Raw genomic sequence first — 23,843 nt, forward strand, 5'->3', positions numbered from 1 at the left:
TGAGGATAGCAGGGACCTTACAGCATTCATCACACATGATGGTCTGTTTCGCTACTGTCACGTGCTTATGGACTTGCTTCAGCACCAAGTGCAGAGAATAATGACACAGATCTTGTCGGGCCAGAATGGTGTCCAATGCTACCTGGACAGCACAATAGTCTATGGAACAACATCTGCTAAACATGAGGAACATTTGCAAGCTGTGCTGCATCACATTGACAAAGCAGGTCTGAAGACTGAACTTTCTTTTCTAGGCCATGTAGAACCTTTGAGTATTTTGAGGGGCTGGAGCCAGTACTCCTCAAGTACTCCAAAAGTATGCTTTTCTATTGGTTCGGAAGTATTCCCTATTGTCGTCACAGTCTATCTTTGGGGCTCATTTTGGCAGAAAAATCTATCTTAATCTTTTGTGATAAACAATCTACTGTTCATATTAATAAAGGCTGTTCCTCTTCCCCTATAATTATGCAACTTCTTCACTGGCTAGTCTGAATTTCAGTTATTAATAATTTTATTTTGAAGATCAACACCTTCCCAGTAATAACACTGCTGATGCTCTTTCTCGTTTACAGATCGTGCAATTCAGACGTCCGGCTCCCTCAGCTCAAACTTTTCCTCCATTCAGCAAACTGGTTTTCAACTAAATTCATACATTTTCAATCTGCTGTCTCAGCTTATTCTCACAATTGTATTTTCCCATTCATCCCATATAGGTACAGCAATATCAGCAGCCAAAGTTAAAATCAACCAGTCCTACCTCAGCAGTGGATTCTTACATTCACTCTTCTTTCCTTGATAGTATTTCCGCTCAGGGCCATCTCTTCCTCTTCGCTGAGTGGTTAGATTAGTTAATACTACTACTACTAATATATATATATATATATATACACATACAGTGCCTTGCAAAAGTGTTCAGACCCCTGATCAATTCTCTCATATTACTGAGTTACAAATGGCACATTGAAATTTCATTCTGTTCGATATTTTATTTTAAAACACTGAAACTCAAAATCAATTATTGTAAGGTGACATTGATTTTATGTTGGGACATATTTTTAAGAAAAAAAAAAAAACTGAAATATATTGCTTGCATAAGTATTCAACCCCCACACATTAATATTTGGTAGAGCCACCTTTCGCTGCAATAACAGCTTTAAGTCTTTTGGGGTAAGTATGTACCAGCTTTGCACACAGTGTCGGAGAGATTTTGGCCCATTCTTCTTGGCAGATTTGCTCCAGGTTGTTCAGGATGATTGGACGACGCTTGTGGACCGCAATTTTCAAACAGTGCCACAGATTCTCAATGGGATTGAGATCAGGACTTTGAATTGGCCACTGTAGGATATTCATCTTTTTGTTCTTGAGCCACTCCAGCGTTGCTTTGGCCTTGTGCTTTGGGTCATTGTCCTGCTGAAAGGTAAATTTCCTGCCAAGCTTCAGTTTTTTAGCAGACTGAAGCAGATTCTCTTGTAGTATTTTCTTGTATTTTGCTCCATCCATTCTTCCTTCAATTGTAACAAGATGCCCAGTCCCTGCTGATGAGAAGCATCCCCACAGCATGATGCTGCCACCACCATACTTCACTGTAGGGTTGGTGTGTCTTGAGGCATGGGCAATGTTAGGTTTCCGCCACACATAGCTCTTTGAGTTTTGGCCAAAAAGCTCTATCTTGGTCTGACCACAAAACCTTTTCCCACATCGCAGCTGGGTCACTCTCATGCTTTCTGGCAAACTCCAGACGTGCTTTCAGACGGTACTTTTTGAGTAACAGCTTCTTTCTTGCCACCTTCCCATACAGGCCAGTTATGCAGAGCTCTTGATATGGTTGACTGGTGCACCGTTACTCCACTTCCAGCCACTGAACTCTGCAGCTCCTTCAAAGTGATTGTTGGCCTCTCTGTGGCTTCTCTCACAAGTCTCCTTCTTGTTTGAGTACTGAGTTTTGAGGGACGGCCTTTTCTTGGCAGTGCCTGGGTGGTGTGATGCAGCTTCCACTTCCTGATTATTGATCCAACTGCGCTCACTGGGATATCCAAACACTTGGATATTATTTTGTACCCTTTCCCTAATCTATGCATTTGTATTCCTTTATCTCTAACTTCTGTAGAATGCTTTTCTTCATTTTCCTTCAGATTCACAGCCTTACCAATGATCCTTCAACAGTGGGGGTTTTGTCCAGAAAATGTGACAGCAACTTTAATAGTTCACAGGTGGAGTTTTTTTATTTTTCTTAAAAATATTTACCAACATAAAACCAATGTCACCTTACAATAATTGATTCTAAGTTTCAGTGTTTAAAAATAAAATATCAAACAGAACTAAATTTCAATGTAACATTTGTAATTCGGTAATATGAGAGAATTGGTCAGGGGTCTGAATACTTTTGCAAGGCATTGTATATACATGTGTGTGTGTGTGTGTGTGTGTATATATATATATATATCTATCTATCTATCTATCTATCTATATATCTATCTATCTATCTATATATATATATATATATATATATATATATATATATATATATATATATATATTGCAATCACTAACTTTTTTTTTTAACTAACAATTTTCTCTTCTTTTGCTATGGTGGCGCAGTAGCGGGGAGTGGGTTCTCTATTTGAGGGCAAGTAAAGGTCACTTCCTGACCTTAGAGGAATTGACTATGTCAATTCACCCTCCTTCAGAGGAGCTACTCATTTGACTCATTTATCGAAGGTGGCTCTTACTGCTGGGGGGAGGGGATCCCTGGCCCTCTTTGTGTGTTTATTTCTAATTCTCCTTTTTGTTCTCCCTATGTAGATTCCGAGGCACTTCATGCGGCCTTGGAGCGTCAGCCGAGTCTGTCCTCTCTCGACTAGACGACTCAGTAGCCAGGGAGTAAGCCTTAGTTTGTCCTCTATCCTTTCTTTGTTTTCCCTTGTGGGAAGTTCCTCACTTCACGGCCTTGGAGCTTGATCGGTTTGGCCTCACCACAGCGAGGGAGGTTCTCCTAGTAGTGAAGGGGAAATCCTTATTATGTTACCAAGTCACAAGCAGTCTTTATTCTAGTAGTCCCTTATGCAGGCCAGGCTCCTGCCTTAAGAAGTGGTTTCAAGAACGGGCCTAAGACCTGACCCAGACCACGTAACACAAGCACTGCCCCCAAGGGATTTTATTTTAAAGACGGACTTTATATGTACATTGAACCCAACCTTAGACCACTTTTCCTCAAAACCTGTCTCACCTTCAAAGACCTCTCAAGCTATTCACTCCTTCCTTGATCTGTATGGGATGACACTTGGCACTTTCTTTTTCCCACTTCAAGACAGTATTCTTTCTTTTCTCCTGTTCACCATACTTTCTCTCATATTGATTTTTTTTCTTGATAACAAATTACTCCCTTCTAGTTGTTCCTGTGCGTATAACAGCATTGTTATATCTGACCACACCCCCTTAATATTGGAACTTGCCTTTATTGACGGGAACGTCCCATGGAGCAACAGATGTTTGAATCCCTGTGGCAAAGTTGATAGTAGTGCACAGGTGTAGGGGTCATGCATTGCTCAAACAAAGACAATAACACAGTGTTCATGGTCCAAACAGTTGTTTTAATTGTCACGGTTTGGCACAGCTAAGCAAACAGGGTTTCCGTCCTGAAATAATAATAATAATAATAATAATAATAATAATAATAATAATAATATAATAATAATAATACAAGCACAGCTCTGCGTCCTTTCTCGTGGTGCTCCAGTACTGGTGGTGAATACACAATTATTGGTGCAGTATTTGGAATCTGGGTTTAATGCTGGCTGGAACAACAACAGCTCCCACTAATTAGCCGACTACTAAATACAAATAAACAGTGGTTAACAAACAAATACAAACACGGTTTTGTTTTACATGGTTTCCTTTACAGGTCCTTGCAGTAACCAAAACAAAAAGAACAAATTGCATCGTCACATCCCCTTACCTTTAATCACGCCCCCTCTGATAGCTTCTCAAAATCAATGACTGACACATCACTTACTGTACTAGGGCGATGACTTCTGGTATTGTGACTCTGCCCCCTTCCTGGATATATATCCTTCATTTTGGATACTAACTAACTAACTAACTTGAAGGCCTACAATCTCATACACTGCCCAATCCAATAAACAGCATACAGGGAGACTTTCTGAGATAACTGGAGCAGAAGATTTCTCTTTATGCAGATATACTTTTGTATATTTCTGACCCTGCATCCTCTCTGCCCAACGTTCTTTCTATACTAGATCAATTTGGCACATTATCTGGGTATAAACTGAATTTCCATAAGAGTGAATTGTTCCCCATCAACTCAGCTGCCATAAATGATCCTCTCTCCACCTTTCCTTTCAAAATTGCTTACAATAAAGTCACATATTTGGGTATTCACAATAACACATTCCTATAATGACCTCTTAAAATCTAATTTCACTTAATTACTGGAATGCACCAAACAGGACTTTGTATGTTGGTCCACATTACCTTTAACGCTTGCTGGCCGTATTAACTCCGTAAAGATGAACATGCTACCTAAAGTTTTATATTTCTCCAAAGTATTCCAGTGTTCACCCCCAAATCCCTTTTCAACTCACTTGATCAAAGTATTTCCTCTTTTATTTGGAATAAGAGGCCTCACAGAATCTTCCTCCAGAGACCAAAGCTTTGGGAGGATTGGCTCTGCCTAACTTTCAGTTTTATTACTGGTCAGGTAACATACGTAGTATTGCCTACAGGTTACACTCCCATCGCATCAGGCTGCCCCTGCATGGCTATGTATGATAGCAGCTTCTTGTCAGTCAACATCTCTACCCACCCTGCTCTGTTCCTCCTTTCTAGCACTCAATTCAGTACTAAGCTTCTAGTTCAACAGTCACTTAAGATTTGGACAAAGTTTAGGAAACACTTTGGCTTGCAATCTATCTCTATGTTTTGCCCCATTGATGCCAATCACCTATCCTTTCCTTCTCTGGGGGACGTAGTTTTCATATCTGGCAGGAAAAAGTTTAAAGACCTATAAATTGATAATAATTTTGCATCATTTCACCAGTTTTCCCCAAAATGTTATCTTCCCATAACATTGTCAGATCACCAGGTGTAAGTTGATTTGTGTCCTATGTCCTTCACATCCATTATTACATTTATTTAGTTAAAGGTCATTATTAATATGCAACTTGGCATGGTTAGGATTTATCTAAGATAAGATCATGTGTTTTTATTTATTTTTTTTACCTTACTGACTATAAAAACAAACAAAAACAACAAGAATGTCTACATGGTCAAAATAAATCAAGAAAGTTTGAAGGAAGAACATTTGTTCAATACACAATACTGGTATTGAGTTCTCCCATTTTAATATTGGTTTTGTTTCCTCAGCTATTTTAACAGTTTATAACAAGATGAAACATTGAATAATGCAATATAATACATCATTAAATCTTTGTGTTAAGCTGAACATGACTGTGGGACATTTCATCTTTAAATAGCAATGTAATGTCACATTCAAAACAGGAATGTATTTTTTAATTGTTGTTATCAAAAATGACAGATGTTGTGCCTGCCATTTGGGGGTTGTATGTTTGTTTCTATTCAAGGATTGTATTGTATGTTTGTTCATAAAATGTCACACCTGGGATATTTCCTCAGTGATGTCAACACAATTGTCATGTGAAATACTATAATAATAATAATAATAATAATAATAAAATAATAATAATAATAATAATAATAATCTAGTAAAGTTTGTTCTGTATCAATATTTTGCCCTAGATTTACTTACTACTGTCCTAAAATAAAGTGGTTACATTTAACAATCCCATTATAGAGCTATTTACTTTTTTCCAGTAGAGTTTTCAATATCAGTTTCTTTGCCATGCAAAATGATTTTGTTTAAAACATTCTCTGTTGAAGAAGAAGCAGAACTTTGAGCCACAGAATGGTTTTTACTGGTTATCCAATGGTCACTGATTTTACAGTCTGTGAAAGTGGTAGGATGGGTGTGGGAGGGTATAATAGCCCTTTCTTCTGTTAACAGGGAACTGCCTTAAGTTGAAATTAAGCTGTACTGTACATGACTATAATATAAAACCACTCTGAGCTTGGCTGAACAGGGATTATTTTGTGATGCATAGTATCAGTCAGTGTTATTCTGAAGCCTTCCTTCCACAGTATCACAAAAGTAGTTTTTGTATTGTACCCATTTCAAACTATAATAACATAAACTACAAAATGTAGTCTCCAGAAGGGACTGGCATTTCTATTTTGAATGCTAAAGATGTAACACTTTACATGAACTTTGCTATGGATTCTTTACTTAGTGCTTTACTGTGGTAAATTAGCTGTGATTTCTCACACTGACAGGTACACCTACTGCGGAGTGCCGGGGATGAAGTTACCATCACCGTTCAGTACCTCAGGGAAGCTCCATCATTTCTTAAGCTCCCATTAGGTAAGAAACATAGATAGAGTAATGGCTGACGACTGTGGCACTTTTCCTTCTCAATTTTTATAAAGCAACAAAATTATGACTCTCCTCACACATTTCTGTTTTAAAGAAAAAGAAATGTCTAAGGATATTAACCTTTGTACTGTACAATTTTGTGGTGTAAAAGTCACAGATTCAAGTCAAGGTTACCTTTTAATGCGCAGCTGCACAATCTTTATTATTTACAAAAACAAAACCCAAATTAGCAAAATAAACCTAACCACCAAGGAATCCTTAACTTAACTCGGACACTGGTTGAGACCAATTGGTCCACCAAACGTCCCTACCTAAATGGGGACGAGCTAAGCTTGCCTACCCCACCAAAACAGTATTCCTACTTTTACTTTCACAGCACCTTTTTTTGTTTATGTTCATGTTCATCTCCAATCTCCATTTTCCATACACCTCTACAACCCACCATGTCAATGGGGGTTCCCTTCCTTTTATGCAGGGCTAAATGTGCACAGGTGTTTCCATTAACTATTTAAGTTATAGCACCACCTGTAGGATGTACTGGACCTTAGTGTCCTATTTCCTAATTTCCAGATCACTTGAAATAATGTTCAGTACTTTTTCATCATTATGAACTGCTTCAGGTAACTCTGATCTATCCCTAAGCTTGGTGGTTTGTTTACATTTTGGCTGCAAACTCGGAATTAGAGTCTTCTTTCTTTCTGGTGAAATAGTAACAGGTGCACCATGGCAAAAGTCAAAGATGTACCTATTATGCTCACTTGAGAGTTCTCCCGAGCGAACTTGTACAGATAGTAAATGCTCAGGTTGCTAGGATATGGTCTTCGTAGTGTCACATGGTGCAGTGTCATTAAGGGTGAGTTAACTCAATGGCCTGTTGGGTTTCTTTTTAATTTTAGACATCACCATTGAAACATCATTTTTTTAAATTGTGTAAAATTCCAAATGCAACGGTGATTGTATGCAGTAAAATTAAATACCAAGACCACTGCTTGTGAGCTGAAGTTAGAACCAGTGTTCAGCTGTGCCCTTTTCCTAACCAGAAGCCTGGTCATTCCAAATCGGCATTTTGCATAGGCTATTTATTTATTCATTCATTCATTTTGTATGTTATGGTAAAGGTACTTTAAAAAAGAGACTTCCTAAAACATGTTTGAATTATTAAAATATCAACCAACTCTGAAAAATGTCCGTAAAAGTTATATATCTGCAGAGGTATGCAATTCATATCTCACCATGCCTGGGACGAGAAGATTTGTGTGAGGGACAAGTTTTGCCGTTATACTTTGCCAGTTGGACAAATAGTTTTTATTTATTTATTTTTCCTATGCTCGTTCTGTTGCTAGAAAATCACTCCCAGTATATTTCTACAGAGCTACATAAGTTTCTGAAAACTGAGCACCTAAACACAAACATTTTAAAAAGTGTTTACATCCCATCCCCACCATTTCGGATTGGCTAGCTGTGGTAAAAGCTGATCTTCTATTGGTGACAGAAAAACCTAAAACGGGCTGCCAAGAGAGCCTCGGGCAAGGCGCAGACTAATCTTTTAAACTTAAGGTATTATTTACATTTTTTTGTAAATTAACAATTAAGTGGTAATGCTTTCTTGACATTTAAATGCAGCAATCTTGTAAAGTAAAAAAAACAAAACAAAACAAAACAAAAAAAAAAACACTGTAATCGTTAAGGTATTAAAAATTGCAATTATTTCTGAGTCTACTTTGTGGTCAAGCATGTGCTTGTTCAGATGTTTTGAAAAAAAAAAAATTTAGAAGCATTTCAAGACAAACTACCTGGCAAAAAAATATGATATTTTTCTTTCGATTTTAGTGTTGCAAACCTAGTTTGTCATTTACGATATATACATATTTTTTAGATTTAAAGCTGTATTAAATTAACTTTTTTCTTTTTACTAGATTTGAACAGAAGCGATAATAGTTATGTATTGGACAAATATGCTTATAATGATACAAATGAAATGCTAATACACCACCCACTCAATATATCGCGGGTGTCGAGCTCCAATATAAATCCGCTATATATCGAGGACCATGATACAACAAGAGAACCATAGAAAAACAAATAGGCTAACAAATACTATACAACCACTCCCTCGTTTTATTGGGGGTGTCAGGGTCAAGAATAAATCCTCCATGCTACCTGCTTTTTCTCATTTTTCATATAAAAAGCAGCATTTTAATTCGTACAGCGGAGGGTAATTGCTTCTCATCAACTTCAGTCTCCAATTAATTTCATGAGTCTTCCTCTCCTTTCTCAAATGCACAAACCTGCTGCATTGAAATAATCAATTCCCAACAACAACATAGGAAGCTTGTTGCTAGAGAGCTGACATCACTGCCTTGTGGCTTTTGCTGGTGCATTGCTGTCACACATGAAAACCTTGTTGGCTAAAATAAAAAACGCTTCAGCAAGTAGATATTTAATTTGCTTTGTGTTATTGTGCAATACATGTGTATATGATAACAGTACAATATGAATGTGTTGTTTTTAATTGTTTTGTATATTGTTGTTTGTGATGTGCAGTACAACATAAAACGAACAGCAATTATAAGTGCCTATGTATATTGCAGCTAGGGCATACGCAGTAAAATGGGGGAGCCAACTCCAGGACCGCGAGATAGCTGAATCCGAAGTATAGCAAGGGGCAAGGAGGAGTGGGTGTATATAAGATTATCTGTACAATATTGTATTACTTTAAAATAAAATAGACTGTAAGTCCCATGGCAATGTGTTTATGTATTAATTCATTTATGTATTTATTTGTCAGTGAAAGAATGTTGTCCTCCCAAAAAAAAACCCCATCAGGGTATGAAACCAGGATCCCCCTGCTGCAGCAGTTCCAGTAGCCATAATGAGACAAGATGTTAGGTGAAGAAAAATAGCTGTAAAATGTTTTATTTTATATATATATATATATATATATATATATATATATATATATATATATATATATATATCCTATATTATATATATATATATATATACTATAAATATATATTTAAAGAAATAAACAAAAGAAAAAACATAATTTGTCTTTGCAGAATCTGACAGAGCCTACTGTAAATATTGCATGCGTTTTAGTAGAAAAACAGTAAAAAATGCAGAGAAACTTGACAGGTTATACACAGGTCCTTTAAAAAATCAAGGTTTCAGCAGTTATAAAACTGAAAGAGCATCAAGGAAAAGCAGACTTCCACAAAGCAGCAGTAATAGTTGGCAATGATATTGTTTCTGGGATTCAACATACTAATGCATAGAACTGCATTTCACTTGCATTTTTTATCAATGTGTATTTTTATCATAATACATGTTGAACTATAATTTTCATATAAACTGCTGCGTGTTACAGTTTTATTATACATAGTGGTGGCACAATGCCGGTGTATAATGAGATTGGACATCCACCCTGTTGATGATAAGATGATAACATCAATTTTTCAAAAGAAACTCCAGAACAGGAACACAACCAAACAAGTCAATAGCAAAACTAAAGAATGACTGTCTGTCCCCATGTTCTATAACAAATATTATAATCTAGGTCTGGCAATGGAATGTGAAACAAGCAATATGATTGGTCAAGCAAGGTTCCAGCTGTCCTTATCCATCTGTAACCGATCTCTGCGTGTGTATCTTTCCTTGTCTAGTAAGAACTGAAACCTGCGTCTCTCTCTCTCACTGCCTCCACTCACACTCCAGCTATCTTATATTTGCGTTGTGTTGTGTTGATGTTACTGAATGATTATTGACCTCTGTATAACAGAAAATTATAGAAAATAATCAAAAGCTGGCTTGGTTCACAATTCATCTACCATCTAGCCCATTAAAGCATTAACCCAGGGTAATACATAACATACACATTACTGAAATTAATGACATTAAATCGATTTAAAAGAAAACACAAATTCACGACATTTCCGAAATAAATCAAATTTTAAACCAACACGGAAACAAAATACATTTTTAAATTAAAATATAGAGAGACAACATACCTGTATAATAGAAAATGAAAGAAAATAATCAAAAGATGGCTCGGTTCATCACTCATCCCCTATGGAGTCAAAAAAAACTTCTGAAACATTTCGGAATTGCCATCTTTTTAAAACAAATTAATGTAATCTAAATACTTCATTTCACAAACGCAGTCGCAATTTTGTACCAATACACATTGTATTATATTCAAGAGTATTATTTAACTACATTCCAGCAAAATATTCATATAAAATAACTAACACAGAAAGAAAATAATGCAGCCTACCCCTCTAGAGTCCATTAATGCATTTACTCAGGATTGGCGCACATTCTAATATAAGACTACATATTCGTACACTAAACAATAGTGGCTGTAGTGAAACCATGGCACTGGATCAGGATCTTTGGTGTAGGATAAATTGTGCACTTTATACTGGTTACATATCCAACACGGACAGTTGGAATCTTTTCACATATTTGAAATCACTGCACTGCCTCACAGAGTTTAAAGTTGTGGTGGCCATATTGTTTACAGTTACAGATGTACAGTAACTATAAAACTGAGTGACCAGTTACCTGCATTACCATTACATGAACTGGAAGACAACAAAAATGAAAGACAGCAAAACAGAAATCTTAAGAAAATCTTTATATAATACTCAGGGATTTCTATGGAAATGTAAGAAATGCCCATGGTGAAGAATATAACATTTCAAGCTACCTTATTCTCCGAGATGGAATAAACCGCTGTCTAAATGAAAACAAAACTGGGCAATCTATTAATATCCACACTCCTCACTTCAAATAATGTCTTTTTAGCGGTTTGTAAATGTTACAGAAAACCACAAAAAGACACGTTTGCACATTATCCACCCCTCTCTGACTCAGACCTTAAAAAAATTATTAAAATTCTAGACAGGGTTGAATTTATTTTTATTCCTCCCATCTGTTCTGCTCAAACAATGTCTTGCACGGAGAGGAAAAAAAAAAAACTCTGCGTCGTCTAAACTCTGCCCCCTGGTGTATCTTTTCAATGGCAATGTACACAATATAAAAAATAAAGATTTACGTGCTTTTGTATGTTTCAATTAAATTTTACCCAGTTTAACTTTGTGTAGTTCAAAGTTATACATGGGACTACTTTATTGGCACAAGGATATTTAATTAAAAAAAAAAATATATATGTTTTTTTTTTTTTTTTTTAATCCACTGTTTGACCTGGATTATAAATGCAATAAGGCCCATCAGGGTGTCTGTATACATTGAATCTATAGACTTCTCGGGGGTTGGAGGCACTCGACTTCATATGGTACCGCATGATATGGTACCGCACAATGGGGCTTATTGCATGCATATGCACCAAAATTATACATGTAAATCTATAATTCTATGTCGGGTTTCTGGTGTCATTCATAAATCATCTGCAGTATATGTCCCCAGAAACCCTAGGTAGAATTAAAGCCAAGCCACAGTTGGGTGTACATTATTTCTTATAGATGTTATGGTTCATGTGTAAAACGTAAACGTGTAGATTTACCAGCTCTGAGCTCAAACATTGCTGGCAAAACATTATTTTGTATTGTGAATTGTTGCTGCCAGACAGTGATCGTGGATGTAAGTAAAATAGATCATTTACTACCATCTCCTTAATTATTTTATACTTTGACTGCTGAGCTGGTAAATCTACACCTTTACCGGTTAATCTATAGATTTACCGGTTTTACACATGAACTGCAACATATATACTGTATTATTATAACTGTCACTTTGACTGACGTAGGTATTATATAGACTAGCCATTATCTTTTATATTTTATTTTGTCTGTATTTATCCTTGATTGTAATCAGGATCTTGAAAATGCACTGCCTGAGTAAACCATTTGCAAATGTTTATACAAACATGATTCTAGGAACTGATATCTTTGCTAGTCATTTTAGAAAAAAAGCCGGCATTGTTCTCCTCCACTGGTAGCAGCCATTGACTGACAGGTTATTTTTATTACTGTGAGCAGGTAAATCTTGATTTCTGCAGTTTAAAAAAAAAAAAAAAAGAAAAAAGAAAAAAAGAAAAAGGCTGTATTATTTCAAGTTGCACTTTGATGGCTGGAATTGAATTTCTGGCATGTAAATTGAAAATACATGCATAATTCGTTAAGGTAATCCAACAAGAAGGAGGGTTTCTCTGAAATGGGAAAATGAGAGAACAACAAAACACACCAATTTTTTTTTTCAGTTTTGATAAAATTATTTTTAATTAAAAAAGTAGTTTAAACTATGCTAAGTGTCACGTGATACTGTCACACTGCACAAAAAAGTAAATGCACTATTATTTTTAGTGTAAGCACTTCTGCTTTGGCTTACCAGTATTTATAATAATATCAGGGGACAATCAATAGCTATGACTAATTTATGGCAGCCTAAAATCAATGTATTTACTATAGCATCAGAGATGCAAAATATAACCTATTTCCAACCTTGGTCTATAATTCTGTAAACACTTGGCAGGGTTCCAGTTTACAGAGAAAGGATAAATAACCTAGAAAATTATAAACAAAACCTCCATTTTTTAAAATTCAAACCATATTCCTTAAAATACCTTCCTCATCAAGAAACCATCCTGGTACTGTCTTTGAAATTAGGAATGTTGTAAGATTTGTTTTATTATTTTATAGAAACAAGAGCATCTAACTACTAAATAAAATATCTGAGCCAATGATGGATAATCCATAATAGATTATGTAAACATATAACATATTTCTCATAAAACGTCTCGCAGGGCAATGTGCTATAATTTCAGGCACCATGCATCTTTTCAGAGCAGTGACGAAATGATTAACGAGATGTAAAATGTTCAGTAAATACACATACTATCCTTAACTGACACTGTCCAAAATGTGCACTTGTTACTATGTTTAGTAGCATTTCTGTTTAGTAGCATTTTTTCAGTAGGGTCAATAAGACAAATCTTCATGTGAGAACACCGTTAGGATTTGTGAGATGTCTTGTAAAAAAAAGTTATACAACTTTGTTTAATTACTAATCTGTTTTCACAATCTTGGATACATGCATTGAAAATACTATTGGTGCTACCCATGTAAGTAATGTTGTACAGTAAATACTGTACGGTAGCTGTTGACTACTTTGTTATTTGTTAACAGAATGTGGGGATATAACCAAGTGTTCTTGATAACAGCAATATAATATGCAATAAAAATAAGATATTGTCATAAAAACCAAAGAACAGAGTACAGGTATATTGTTTCAATTTCCTTTAATGCTGTTCAGGTTCTCCAGGACCATCAAGTGATCACAGCAGTGGAAGATCCTCCCCACTTTTTGACAGCGGTGTACATCTAAATGGAAATTCCACAAACACAGTAAGCTTCATTTTCAGAAATTAGATGTTACTGTCACAATATTTCTTCTTTATTTCTGGGTCTCTATGCAGTGTACATCTCAAGACACTAAAGTCATTGCTAACTGATTACTCTGTGGTTCTAAAATTAGGTTTCGCTGACAGTATTAATATAAATATTCAGTGTGATATGTAAGGTGTTTTTATCAAGTTATAACCAAGGATTTAAGAACATTCAAATATAATGACCATAATAAGATCCTTATTGTGATGATGTGAATTTCTTTGTGTTCCAGGTGAAGTACATTTATGCAGCCACCATACCAAAAATGCATTACAGTAGGGTTAGAAACTCACGCTCACCCGTTACTTGTAAACACACTATATATACCTATTCTGTTGGTGTGATGTTTAAAACAAAGTCTCCTTAACACAGTCGTCTTCTCTGTAGAAGTTAGTTTCAGCACAGTGCAGTATCTCTGTGAAGTCTGTAGGCAAAAGCTTTCGTCAGTCAGGGGGAAGCCCATTGTCTGGGACACTTTTGAAGATTATGCCATTGCGTCTTCGTTGAAGAACTTCAGAGTTCGATGAGCTGAGAGCGATGAGATTGAGAAAAGAGCGAATCCAGCGAGTGAATCCAAAGAGCCCAGAGCATCCAGAGAGTCCAGAGAGAAGAAAAGAAAATCCTTGTTTTGAGTTTAAATAACACAATGTATAGGCGTTCCCTTGTACTGTAAACAAATCCTTGTTGGTCCTTCTATTGGTTCACAGTATTTGATAGTTGCGTGTCACACAAAAAGCATGTGTTAGAAATTGAATATATCCACCTATTTTGTTATCAAAGGATTTTACATTTATCATTTAAACCTCCTATTCAGTATAACTTTAGTTGCATTCATTGGAGAAGCAAACAAATTTCAGTTTCATTCTCTATACAAAATTACAATTACAAGCATACAAAACACATCATAATACAATCAAAGGATAATATTTTAAAAATAGCGATTAGTTTATAATATTCATTTTAAACACAACAAACCATTCAGATTTATTGGAAAACTTACTAAAAATAACTATTAAACTTGTGTCCACAAGTTATGTAATTAAAAATGATTCTTAAAGCATTTAACTAACTTTTAACACAATAATGGTACAACTGCATCATCACTATAGCTTCCCTTGGTAAGTTTTATGACACCTTAGGAGTCCAGACAATCAGATAGCATTTTGGAAGTCTATCTTCAAACACAGTTTGTGGACTGTGCCTTACATAATCATCTTTGAAGTAGATCTGGTTAATAATGTTCTTGAATAGGTGTTAACAACCCAATCCCCATAGCATGTCAATACACACAACAGAATTAAATATCTGAGAAATGCTTATATAAAAATGAATTTAACCATGAATTTCCTTGACAGTACCACAATTTTGTTAGTTTCTAACCCTGTATCATAGTAAAGCCGAGAACAGATAAAGATTCACAACAAATTTGTTTTGCAAAGAATATGTAAGAAATGTGGTAGAGTACACTAACATGTTGAAAAAATAATATGGATTTCTATTTTTCCTGTTTTTCAACAATGAAAATAAACATAAATAAAATACATTAGAACATAACAGAATATAGTTTGGTCACGGTACTATGTGTTACGTATTTGGTTTTCCTTGGCTTGTAACTATTTTCTCAAAAAAAGAATCACCATTGTGTAGTGCATTCTTGAAATGAGAAGCTTTGCATATATTTTGTTGGCTTTGGGGTTCTAATAATTCTTGCACTAAATTTGATCTTTGAGGAGACTGCACTGCACTTTCAAGTTTCAAAAATAAACAAATAAGAGACTCTTACTCTTGGCATTGTTGATTATTAGAGCAGTTGAATGGCTGCATCTTTTCCCTCAGGTCCCATGTTTGGAATATTGGCCTACTTTGTACTTATGAAGTAAGACTGGGGACATATTTTATAGCAGCACACAATCCAAAAGAACTGGATGCTAACCTGGCTATTCTGGTGGTAAACTACAGTACCAAATAGGAAGGTTCCGTTGCCAACATATATTTTGTATTCATCTGCTTTTGGAAGCAGCATGGTTACAATGACATTTTCATAAGGCTTCCTCATTTGCCCAATTGTGTTTACTTACCATATATTGCTGACTTACGCAGCACTTTGATTTATGTCCTTGTTCAAAGGGGACATTGAAAATAAACTTTCAAAATGTGTGTTTTTGAATACAGGTAGGGCTGTGTGAACATCAATTCACATTCCCAATTTGCGATTTTCAAAATGTAGCATTTTACAAACTTGTTAAACCACATTGCTTCTCTGTTATTTCTTTGTTATTTTTGTTTGAATCTAACTCTGTGTGTCTTCAGTGCATCTCATGACAAAATAAATCAAAACAAATTATCAAAAACAAAAAAAAAAAAGTATAGTAATACATGTACTATTTTAGTTCACGTTCAGAAAGCTTTATATAAAGAGTTGTATATTTGGAAACTGCTTTTTGTTTAATTAAATACAGGTACACATTGCACTTTTTTAGAATGCTGTTAAGGAAACCAACAAAAGTCTAGAACAGATTAATACATATCTAAATGGAATTAATGCATCAACATGTTAAAAGAATAGGACTCACTGTTGCCCCTATTAAAATGCAAATGCTTGATTGCACTCCCCATTTAATAATTTGTGCAGAGACCTTAAAACATCTGTTTAAGTTCTGGAAACAGCTCTAATGGAAATATTTAGCTTGATAAATTATCCCAGACACCACTCCTTGTTCATTGCGCTGCATGTGCTCAATGTCTCTCATTTATTCTGTGCAGGCACCATCATCACCTTCCTCACCCACAACTAATGAACCAAAGTATGAGAAACGCTGGCTCGACACCTTATCGGTCCCTTTGTTGATGGCTCGTGTCTCAAGATACAAAGCTGGAACAGATAAATTAAGGTTTGTAATCCAGAAAGGGGGGGGGGGGTGTAAATCGTTGCATCACCATTATTGTTTATGAAACAGGTGTTAGTTCTGTCTGGATTTTTTCATTAAAGATAAGAGGTTGATAAACGCAATATCTATGCACGAACATGCCACTGACATTTTGAGGTTCCTTCCTTTGAGTCCACTAAGATACCAAATATACAATGCTATGATTGAATGCTTTGTAATATATATGGCTGGATGTAAAATCATATTTCATACAAACGTGTAGACTGATCCGTTTTTAATTAAGTCCAAGACAGTGACGGAAACTGCACAGCAAAGACCGTATTTTAGATAAATTTCAACCCATCTAAGTAGTTAAATAATGCAATGACCAAAAATAGCTATTGCAATTCATCTATAATTTAATCAGTGCAGGAGGTAATTCAATTGGGTTTTAAGTAAATTGGGAGTCAAAGTAGTTAATCCGGCTGATTTAAATAAGTTTGGATGGAGGAAAACTACATAAATGTATGGGATTTATAGGGTATTTCCACAGCTATCCCTTTTTTTTATAATCATAAGCTGCGATTCAGGGGAGAGATCATGGGGGTGCCTGGATTAGTATATAAACCTATATAAACCTGCAACTCAGTCCTCTACCTCCCCAACCTCTATGGTTTATGACCCGAATTAGGTAACACAGGTCCTTTTTTAAAGACAACTTTGAAATTGCTCTTATATGAGTTGCTGAAGATTCACAAATACAATAACAGAAAAGATCAACAAAATATAAAGCCTGACGTTACGTAATGCCAAGTTATCAGAGAGAACTGCCACAGACACTCTATACAGCAAGGATAGTTTACGTGTTTTCAGGGTATTGGCGCAGCAAATCAGCCAAAAGCACAATTTCACTTTTAAGTTGTAGTTCCCAACACTGTTAGGTGAAATGTAAAAAAAAAAAAAATCATTACCTGTCATACAGTAAGAGAAATAAGTTGCCAAAGTATTGTAAAATTTCCTTCTCCTATACAGTGCCACACATCAGTCTATTACAACAGTGTGTACTGAAAACTACACTAATGTTAGACATTCAATAAATACTGTTTGAATATTCAAAGGTTTTTGCTTGCTATAGAATTACTCCCCCCCCCCCCTCAAAAAAAAAAAAAAAGTTCTAAAACTTTCTGGTATTGAAAATTGTTATTTATTTTAAAACTGCATCTTGACAGCAAAAACATAAAGGTGCTTGGAACAGTAATTGTCTCTGAAGAGTCCTTTATCAAAATGCTAAAACCCCCACATATTTCCTAAAGAGTAAATTTGAGGGTTACATTTATAACAACCATCCAAAAGCATTCCAAAATATTCAGGTTCAGGCCTTATTATCTAAAATATCGATTTTTTGGGGGGATGAACTATATTTACAAAAAAATAATCTGTTTTGTTTATTAAATGTATTTTGTAATTTAAAATACAATTGTATTTTGTATTGAAAATACAGTGATTCCAAAGTAATTTGTATTTTGATACATTGTTTTCTGAGTGTGTTGTATTGAAAATACATTTCTGAATATTTTGCCCAACCCTGTCCATGCATATGTATGTTACAGGACATCCAAGTTTAATGACAATTAACTTGTTTTGTCAAAATGGAAATATACTAGGGAACATACTTACTGTGACATCTATTATTTCTGTTTTAAAGTGAAACATTTTATATTATTTTATATAATATAAATATAAAAAAGGTCTAGCACATGTGGGATTTGAAGATGGTGAAACTATAATCTTCAATTTGCAAGCATGTTGTGTTACTATCAGTGCTACACGATTACTTTAGAAAATAACCAATATTTTAAAAGATGAAGTCAGCCAGCTTACAATTCTCAGGATACTTATTTTTTTACATTTTGGAGATTTTTTTTCGAGTCATCTCATCGTTCTGAAATTCTAATCTTGATCTCTGAAAAATTGTGGTTTCCTGTCACTGTAACACTCATTCTGATCCCTATTGGCACAAGGAAGTACGGCCCCTCCTCTAGATGCTGGTTGATGAGAGTAACACTATTTGCGGTCCCCACTGGACAAAAAGGAACATTGATTTCTGAAAATTAGCTATGCTGAAGGATAGCCTATATATTTGGTAAAAGTACATAAATAAATAAAACATTAATATTGAAATAAATTAATACATAAATCAATACAGACATTTCTTTCTTTATCTATCTTAATATTTATTTATTTCTTTTTCACTATCAGATATAAACACTGCCATTTAATACTGTATGAAACAAAGATTTTTTTACATAAAGGTTATCGTGCTTTCATATATTTTTACTTTAAAATTAAAAACAGTCAATTGCTTTGTTGCAGGACTTGTTGTCTGTTTAGTTTGTCTCATCTGTCTTTTATGTTACATGTATTGTAAGGGGAACGGGTCACCCCGTTAATTAGCATGGGAAAGGGGAGTGAGTGAATGAGTGTGGAGAATGTGTATTGCTGTTTTCAGGGGTTGCAGAGCATGGATGTGACTGGTTGATGAGCCGGACAGTGGCAGGAAATGACGGTAGGTTATATAAAGGGGTGCATGAGTCTGGGGACTGGAGACAGTCCTGCACTGAACTTGAATGAGAAACTGTGGGTGTGACTGAGTGAGCGTGTAAGCTGTGACCAGAGAGAATATGCAGTGAAAGTGCCAAGACCAAAAAATTTTGGTGCCGTGAATTCCGGCCCCTGACAGGAAATCTCTGTAGTTTCAAATAAAACAAACATTTTGAGAATTCAGCACAGCTCCCTGAGTACTACTTCCTAAACATGAAAATGTTACAATATACTAAATGAATGGATCAAGCTTATTATGATAGTTTGCAAAATCAGATGAAAGGTTTCAATACAATCAGGATAATACACTATTTACAGAATTGTGTGTGTCTCGTTACTTGTTAAACTGTAACTTTCTGCTGTACTACCTGCAAATGTTGTAAAATGGAAGGGCACACCTTGTGGTGTGAAAGCTAGGATGTCTGCATTGGAAGCAGGGTTTATATTGCAAACTTAAAACAAAAATTAAATGTAATTTGTTTATGCATAACAATGTAGTTGATATGTAACATCCATACTTTTTTAAAAACAAATACTTATTGTAGTGCAGAGACAGTACAAGGGGGCATTAGGATCCTTCAGGGGTTACTGGAGTCGGGATGGAATCCAGTTTAAATTAATTGTTTGTATTTGTTCAGTAATGTAATTAGTTATGTCTAAAAGTTGTGTGTGTAGTTCGAGGATGGTGATGGTAGGAGTTTGGTTGGAGATAAGAAGAGTGAGAGAGCGAGTGGAAGGATTATTGTGATTACTGCGAGTATTGGACAACGAACTATTGGAAAAGATATTTGGACAATGGCTTGGATTGTGATATGGTTTTGGAGACGAGGTCATTTATTGCAGATACATCTGTTTAGATAGGACCCAAGATCAAGTTAGGTTTTGTTTTTGTTTTTTTTCTTTTATTATTGTAAATATTAAGCACACGCTACAGTGTTTTCTCGCATCCAGGTTGTCAAGGGTTTATTTGAAAAAGAAAACTCTTGTGGACACTGTTCTTCTGTTGTCAACAGTCATATATATATATATATATATATATATATATATATATATATATATATATATATATATATATAAAGGCAGGATTTGAACCCTAACTAGTCATACTTTCACTTCAACTGCATAACCGCTACGCTACACAGTTTCACATCTTAACCCTTTCAACAGACTAGGCTACTATTTACATTTACCCTATCCAAACGGCAATACATTGCCTCAATATAGGTTGAACAATTTTGTTATTCCCTTAATGTGTGTGCTATGTGAAAAAAGAAGTGATATCTCAAGCAAAAACACATTATAATTGTGAAAAAAATGGTAAGTTATCGAAAGTGCCCAGCCATAGCTGAGTGTCTGGAGGTGACTATGGATAAAAAGGACACTGTCCAGACAAGGTTTTGTAGGGCAAAACACCATTTCTTCATTTCACTCTTTTCTTTAAATAATAATTCCAACAATGAAAAAAAACAATAATACTCCAACCCTATACCAACAGTGGTATAAGGTAAGGCGAAATGGGTTTCAAGTCCCACACTCCGGTAACCACAATCCTTGTGCACAAAAACTATGCTTTTCTGATGCAGGACCATGTGCCTGCCTGTGCTGTGCTGTTATTTATTTAGTTAGTTACATTTTTATAGCGCCTTTAACCAAGGTGCTTTGCAAGTTTAAACAAAACAGTACAATCAAGGAAAAATGGATGAAAAAGAGTGTAAGTTTATTGGGCTAGGGTGGGGAGACAGAGTAGTTGCTTAAGGGAAGCACAGGGTCAGAGGTTAGGTCAGGGTCAGGGAAGCAGGGTCATAACAGGAGGTCAGGGGCCAGAAATAGCAGCAGGATGGGCTAGGGAGAAGAGATACATTTTGAGGGAGGAGCGGAAACTACGCAGTGTGGGTGACTGTTTTATGGTAAGTGGGAGTCTATTCCCATGAAGGGGAGTAAGAAGGGAAAAGGAACGGAAACGGGATTGGGCACAGAGTGAGGTTGGGACAAACAGGAACAATGGTGATTGGGAGCGTAAGGAACGTGAGGGAATATAGTAGGTAATCAATGCAGCCAGATAAGGTGGGGCAAGACCATGGAGAAATTTATACACAAGGGTAAGGAATTTGAACAGGCAGCAATAATAGACAGGGAGACAGTGTAGCTGGAGGAATAGAGGGAAAGTATGAGGGGGAGCTGTGGTGAAGGTAGTGCGTTAGGTGGGGTGCTGGCTCTCTGGTGCAAGGCCTGCCTCCTAATCCTCCTCTACAAGACAAACAACACTTATCAAAACAACAAAAACCACAATGCTCCGGCTGAGATTTCATAACCAATGTAAGGGGGGCTGTACTCACGCAACTGTGTCCCCTTTGTACTCTCGAACTCCTCCCTGAAATCAGCCCGTCGTTATGGTTTATTCTATTGCTGCCTGACCCATATATGATCGCATTGGAGTTGTTCAGAGCACTTGCAGCTACCCCAAGATGGCCAACTTCCGGTTTCCATCTACCACCGAGTCCACCAGTTGAGGGGATGCATACCACCGACCTTGCACAGTGCCTTTTATGGTCGGGAGGGAGATTTACAGCTCCAATACCCTCGCTCTCTGTCACATATCTCACCCCTCAGAGTGATGCCGAAGGAATACTCGGACAACTCTAAGTCCCCTAAAGTATCCCCCTCTTGTGAAAAAAAAATTAAAAAATCTGCATTTTGGTGCCACCCACACAATGTTTCACTGTGTAATGGAAGGGCCTGGCGTTATTTTTCTTCATCATATGTAACCACTTTAAATGACATGGTCTGTGACAAGCGCAGATGTATGCCTCAACAAATAATATCGAAGGGTGTGAGTGGCCCATTTGATGGCCAGACACTCCTTCTCAATGATGGAGTAGTTAATCTCCCTCTGAGCCATTTTTTGCTCATATAAATGTTTGGGTGTTCTACTCAGTCAACTTGTTGGGACAGGACCACCCCCAGACCAATATGGGAGGCATCAGTCTGGAGAATGAACTCTTTGCTGAAATCTGGCAAACTAAGAGCTGAAGGCCACCAGGGGTGATTTTTGTCATCCAGTGAGAGAACGGTAGAAGGAGGACTGGCGGATTGAAGTTCTTGTGCAACTCTTGATTTGAAAAACAGTTCATGTAAATGGGGGTGCAGGTTTTATACAGTGCATATATATATATCTCATCTACCCATGCAGAGCTAAATAGGATACAGACTTCTGGTGATACGGGGACCAACGTACCTCCCCTCGGTTACTCTACCCTAGACTTTCCCACACAGTACAGCCTGTTGCTATTCTAAATACAGATTTCAAAAAGTTGTGAGTTACATAATACATAGATTATTACTGATTGAACACTGGAATGCAGCTCTTTTTGGTTGGGCACCAAGAAAAATACTTAATACTTAATACTTAATCAAGGATAAGAGTATTCTGAGTTCTGTTTTCTGCTTATACAAGTACAGTATATTTATTAAATTGGATTATTAATACAAATTCTGAACCCATTGCATGACTCTGTACCTCTTTGGATGTGGTTTTTAAATAATTCACAATTCCTAATGTTTTGGTTATTTTATACTTGTTGTTTATATATATATATATATATATATATATATATATATATATTATATATATATATATATAATATATATTTATGATGAATATTTTTAGGAAATATCAGTACCTTTTAGTGAACTTTAAGGCCACCATACACAGGGCGATTTTGTCGCCTGCGATATGTTGGTCCGGCAAAACCACCCCGTCTATGATGATAAATTGTCTCCCGTCTGCGAGAAATGACAGGATGTCTTCAATAAAAGAGCATAATACAGTGCTATACCACATCTCTGGTGTATGTCATCTTTCCTGGTTTCCCCCAAAAGAGGTGATATTGGAGTTTAAGCACTCCAGCCACACTACCAGTAGGGGGTGCTTTTTCATAACAGATACTGCAGATGGAAGATCGTAATTTTTTATGTGGTGGTCCAGAAGCTGCTTGTATCTAAAGCGCTTACATTTTTACAGGTTAAATGGTAAAAAATTAGACTGCTTTGGCAACATTTCTAAGTAAACCAAATGTAAGCTGTTTTATTGTACCATTGAGTTATCTTGTCTGCACTACAAAGAATTTGAGCAACTACTGTGCTGTAGCTCAATTTCGAATGTGGATGTGCAAGGTAGGTACAGTAGCAAGGGGAAAAGGTACAATGTGGTGTAAGTTGTAGTGTAGGGTGAGAGCAGGAGCTTGCTGGAAGTCCTAGTTCACTGCATCAAGCGTCAGTGACCCTTATATGTCAAGGGGTCCCATAAGTCTAGGTGGAGAAATCCCAGACTGAAATGTCATAAACTTGCAGAAATTCCTTGATTATTTTTTCTTATTGCTTTATTTTTACTTTTACGTCATGATACTAATCTGTTTTGGTTTTATTGTTAATAAACACTGAAACACACTTATCTGAGTACATTCCAGCATTTACAACAACAGCACTTTTTTATCAGTAACT

General features: G+C 36.0%; 1 protein-coding gene across 1 annotated transcript in view; it reads left to right on the forward strand.

Moving 5' to 3' along the window:
• LOC121316409 (gamma-2-syntrophin-like) overlaps positions 1–23,843 on the forward strand; it is a 150,122-nt gene that overhangs the window by 90,856 nt on the left and 35,423 nt on the right. Inside the window, exons 8-10 of the mRNA XM_041251481.1 lie at positions 6,367–6,454; positions 13,742–13,833; positions 16,639–16,766. Of these exons, the coding sequence (XP_041107415.1) occupies positions 6,367–6,454; positions 13,742–13,833; positions 16,639–16,766 (308 nt within the window). The remainder of the gene's footprint in view (positions 1–6,366; positions 6,455–13,741; positions 13,834–16,638; positions 16,767–23,843) is intronic.

This window comes from Polyodon spathula, chromosome 5 (assembly GCF_017654505.1).
Source record: "Polyodon spathula isolate WHYD16114869_AA chromosome 5, ASM1765450v1, whole genome shotgun sequence".
In the NCBI taxonomy this organism is placed as follows: domain Eukaryota; kingdom Metazoa; phylum Chordata; class Actinopteri; order Acipenseriformes; family Polyodontidae; genus Polyodon; species Polyodon spathula.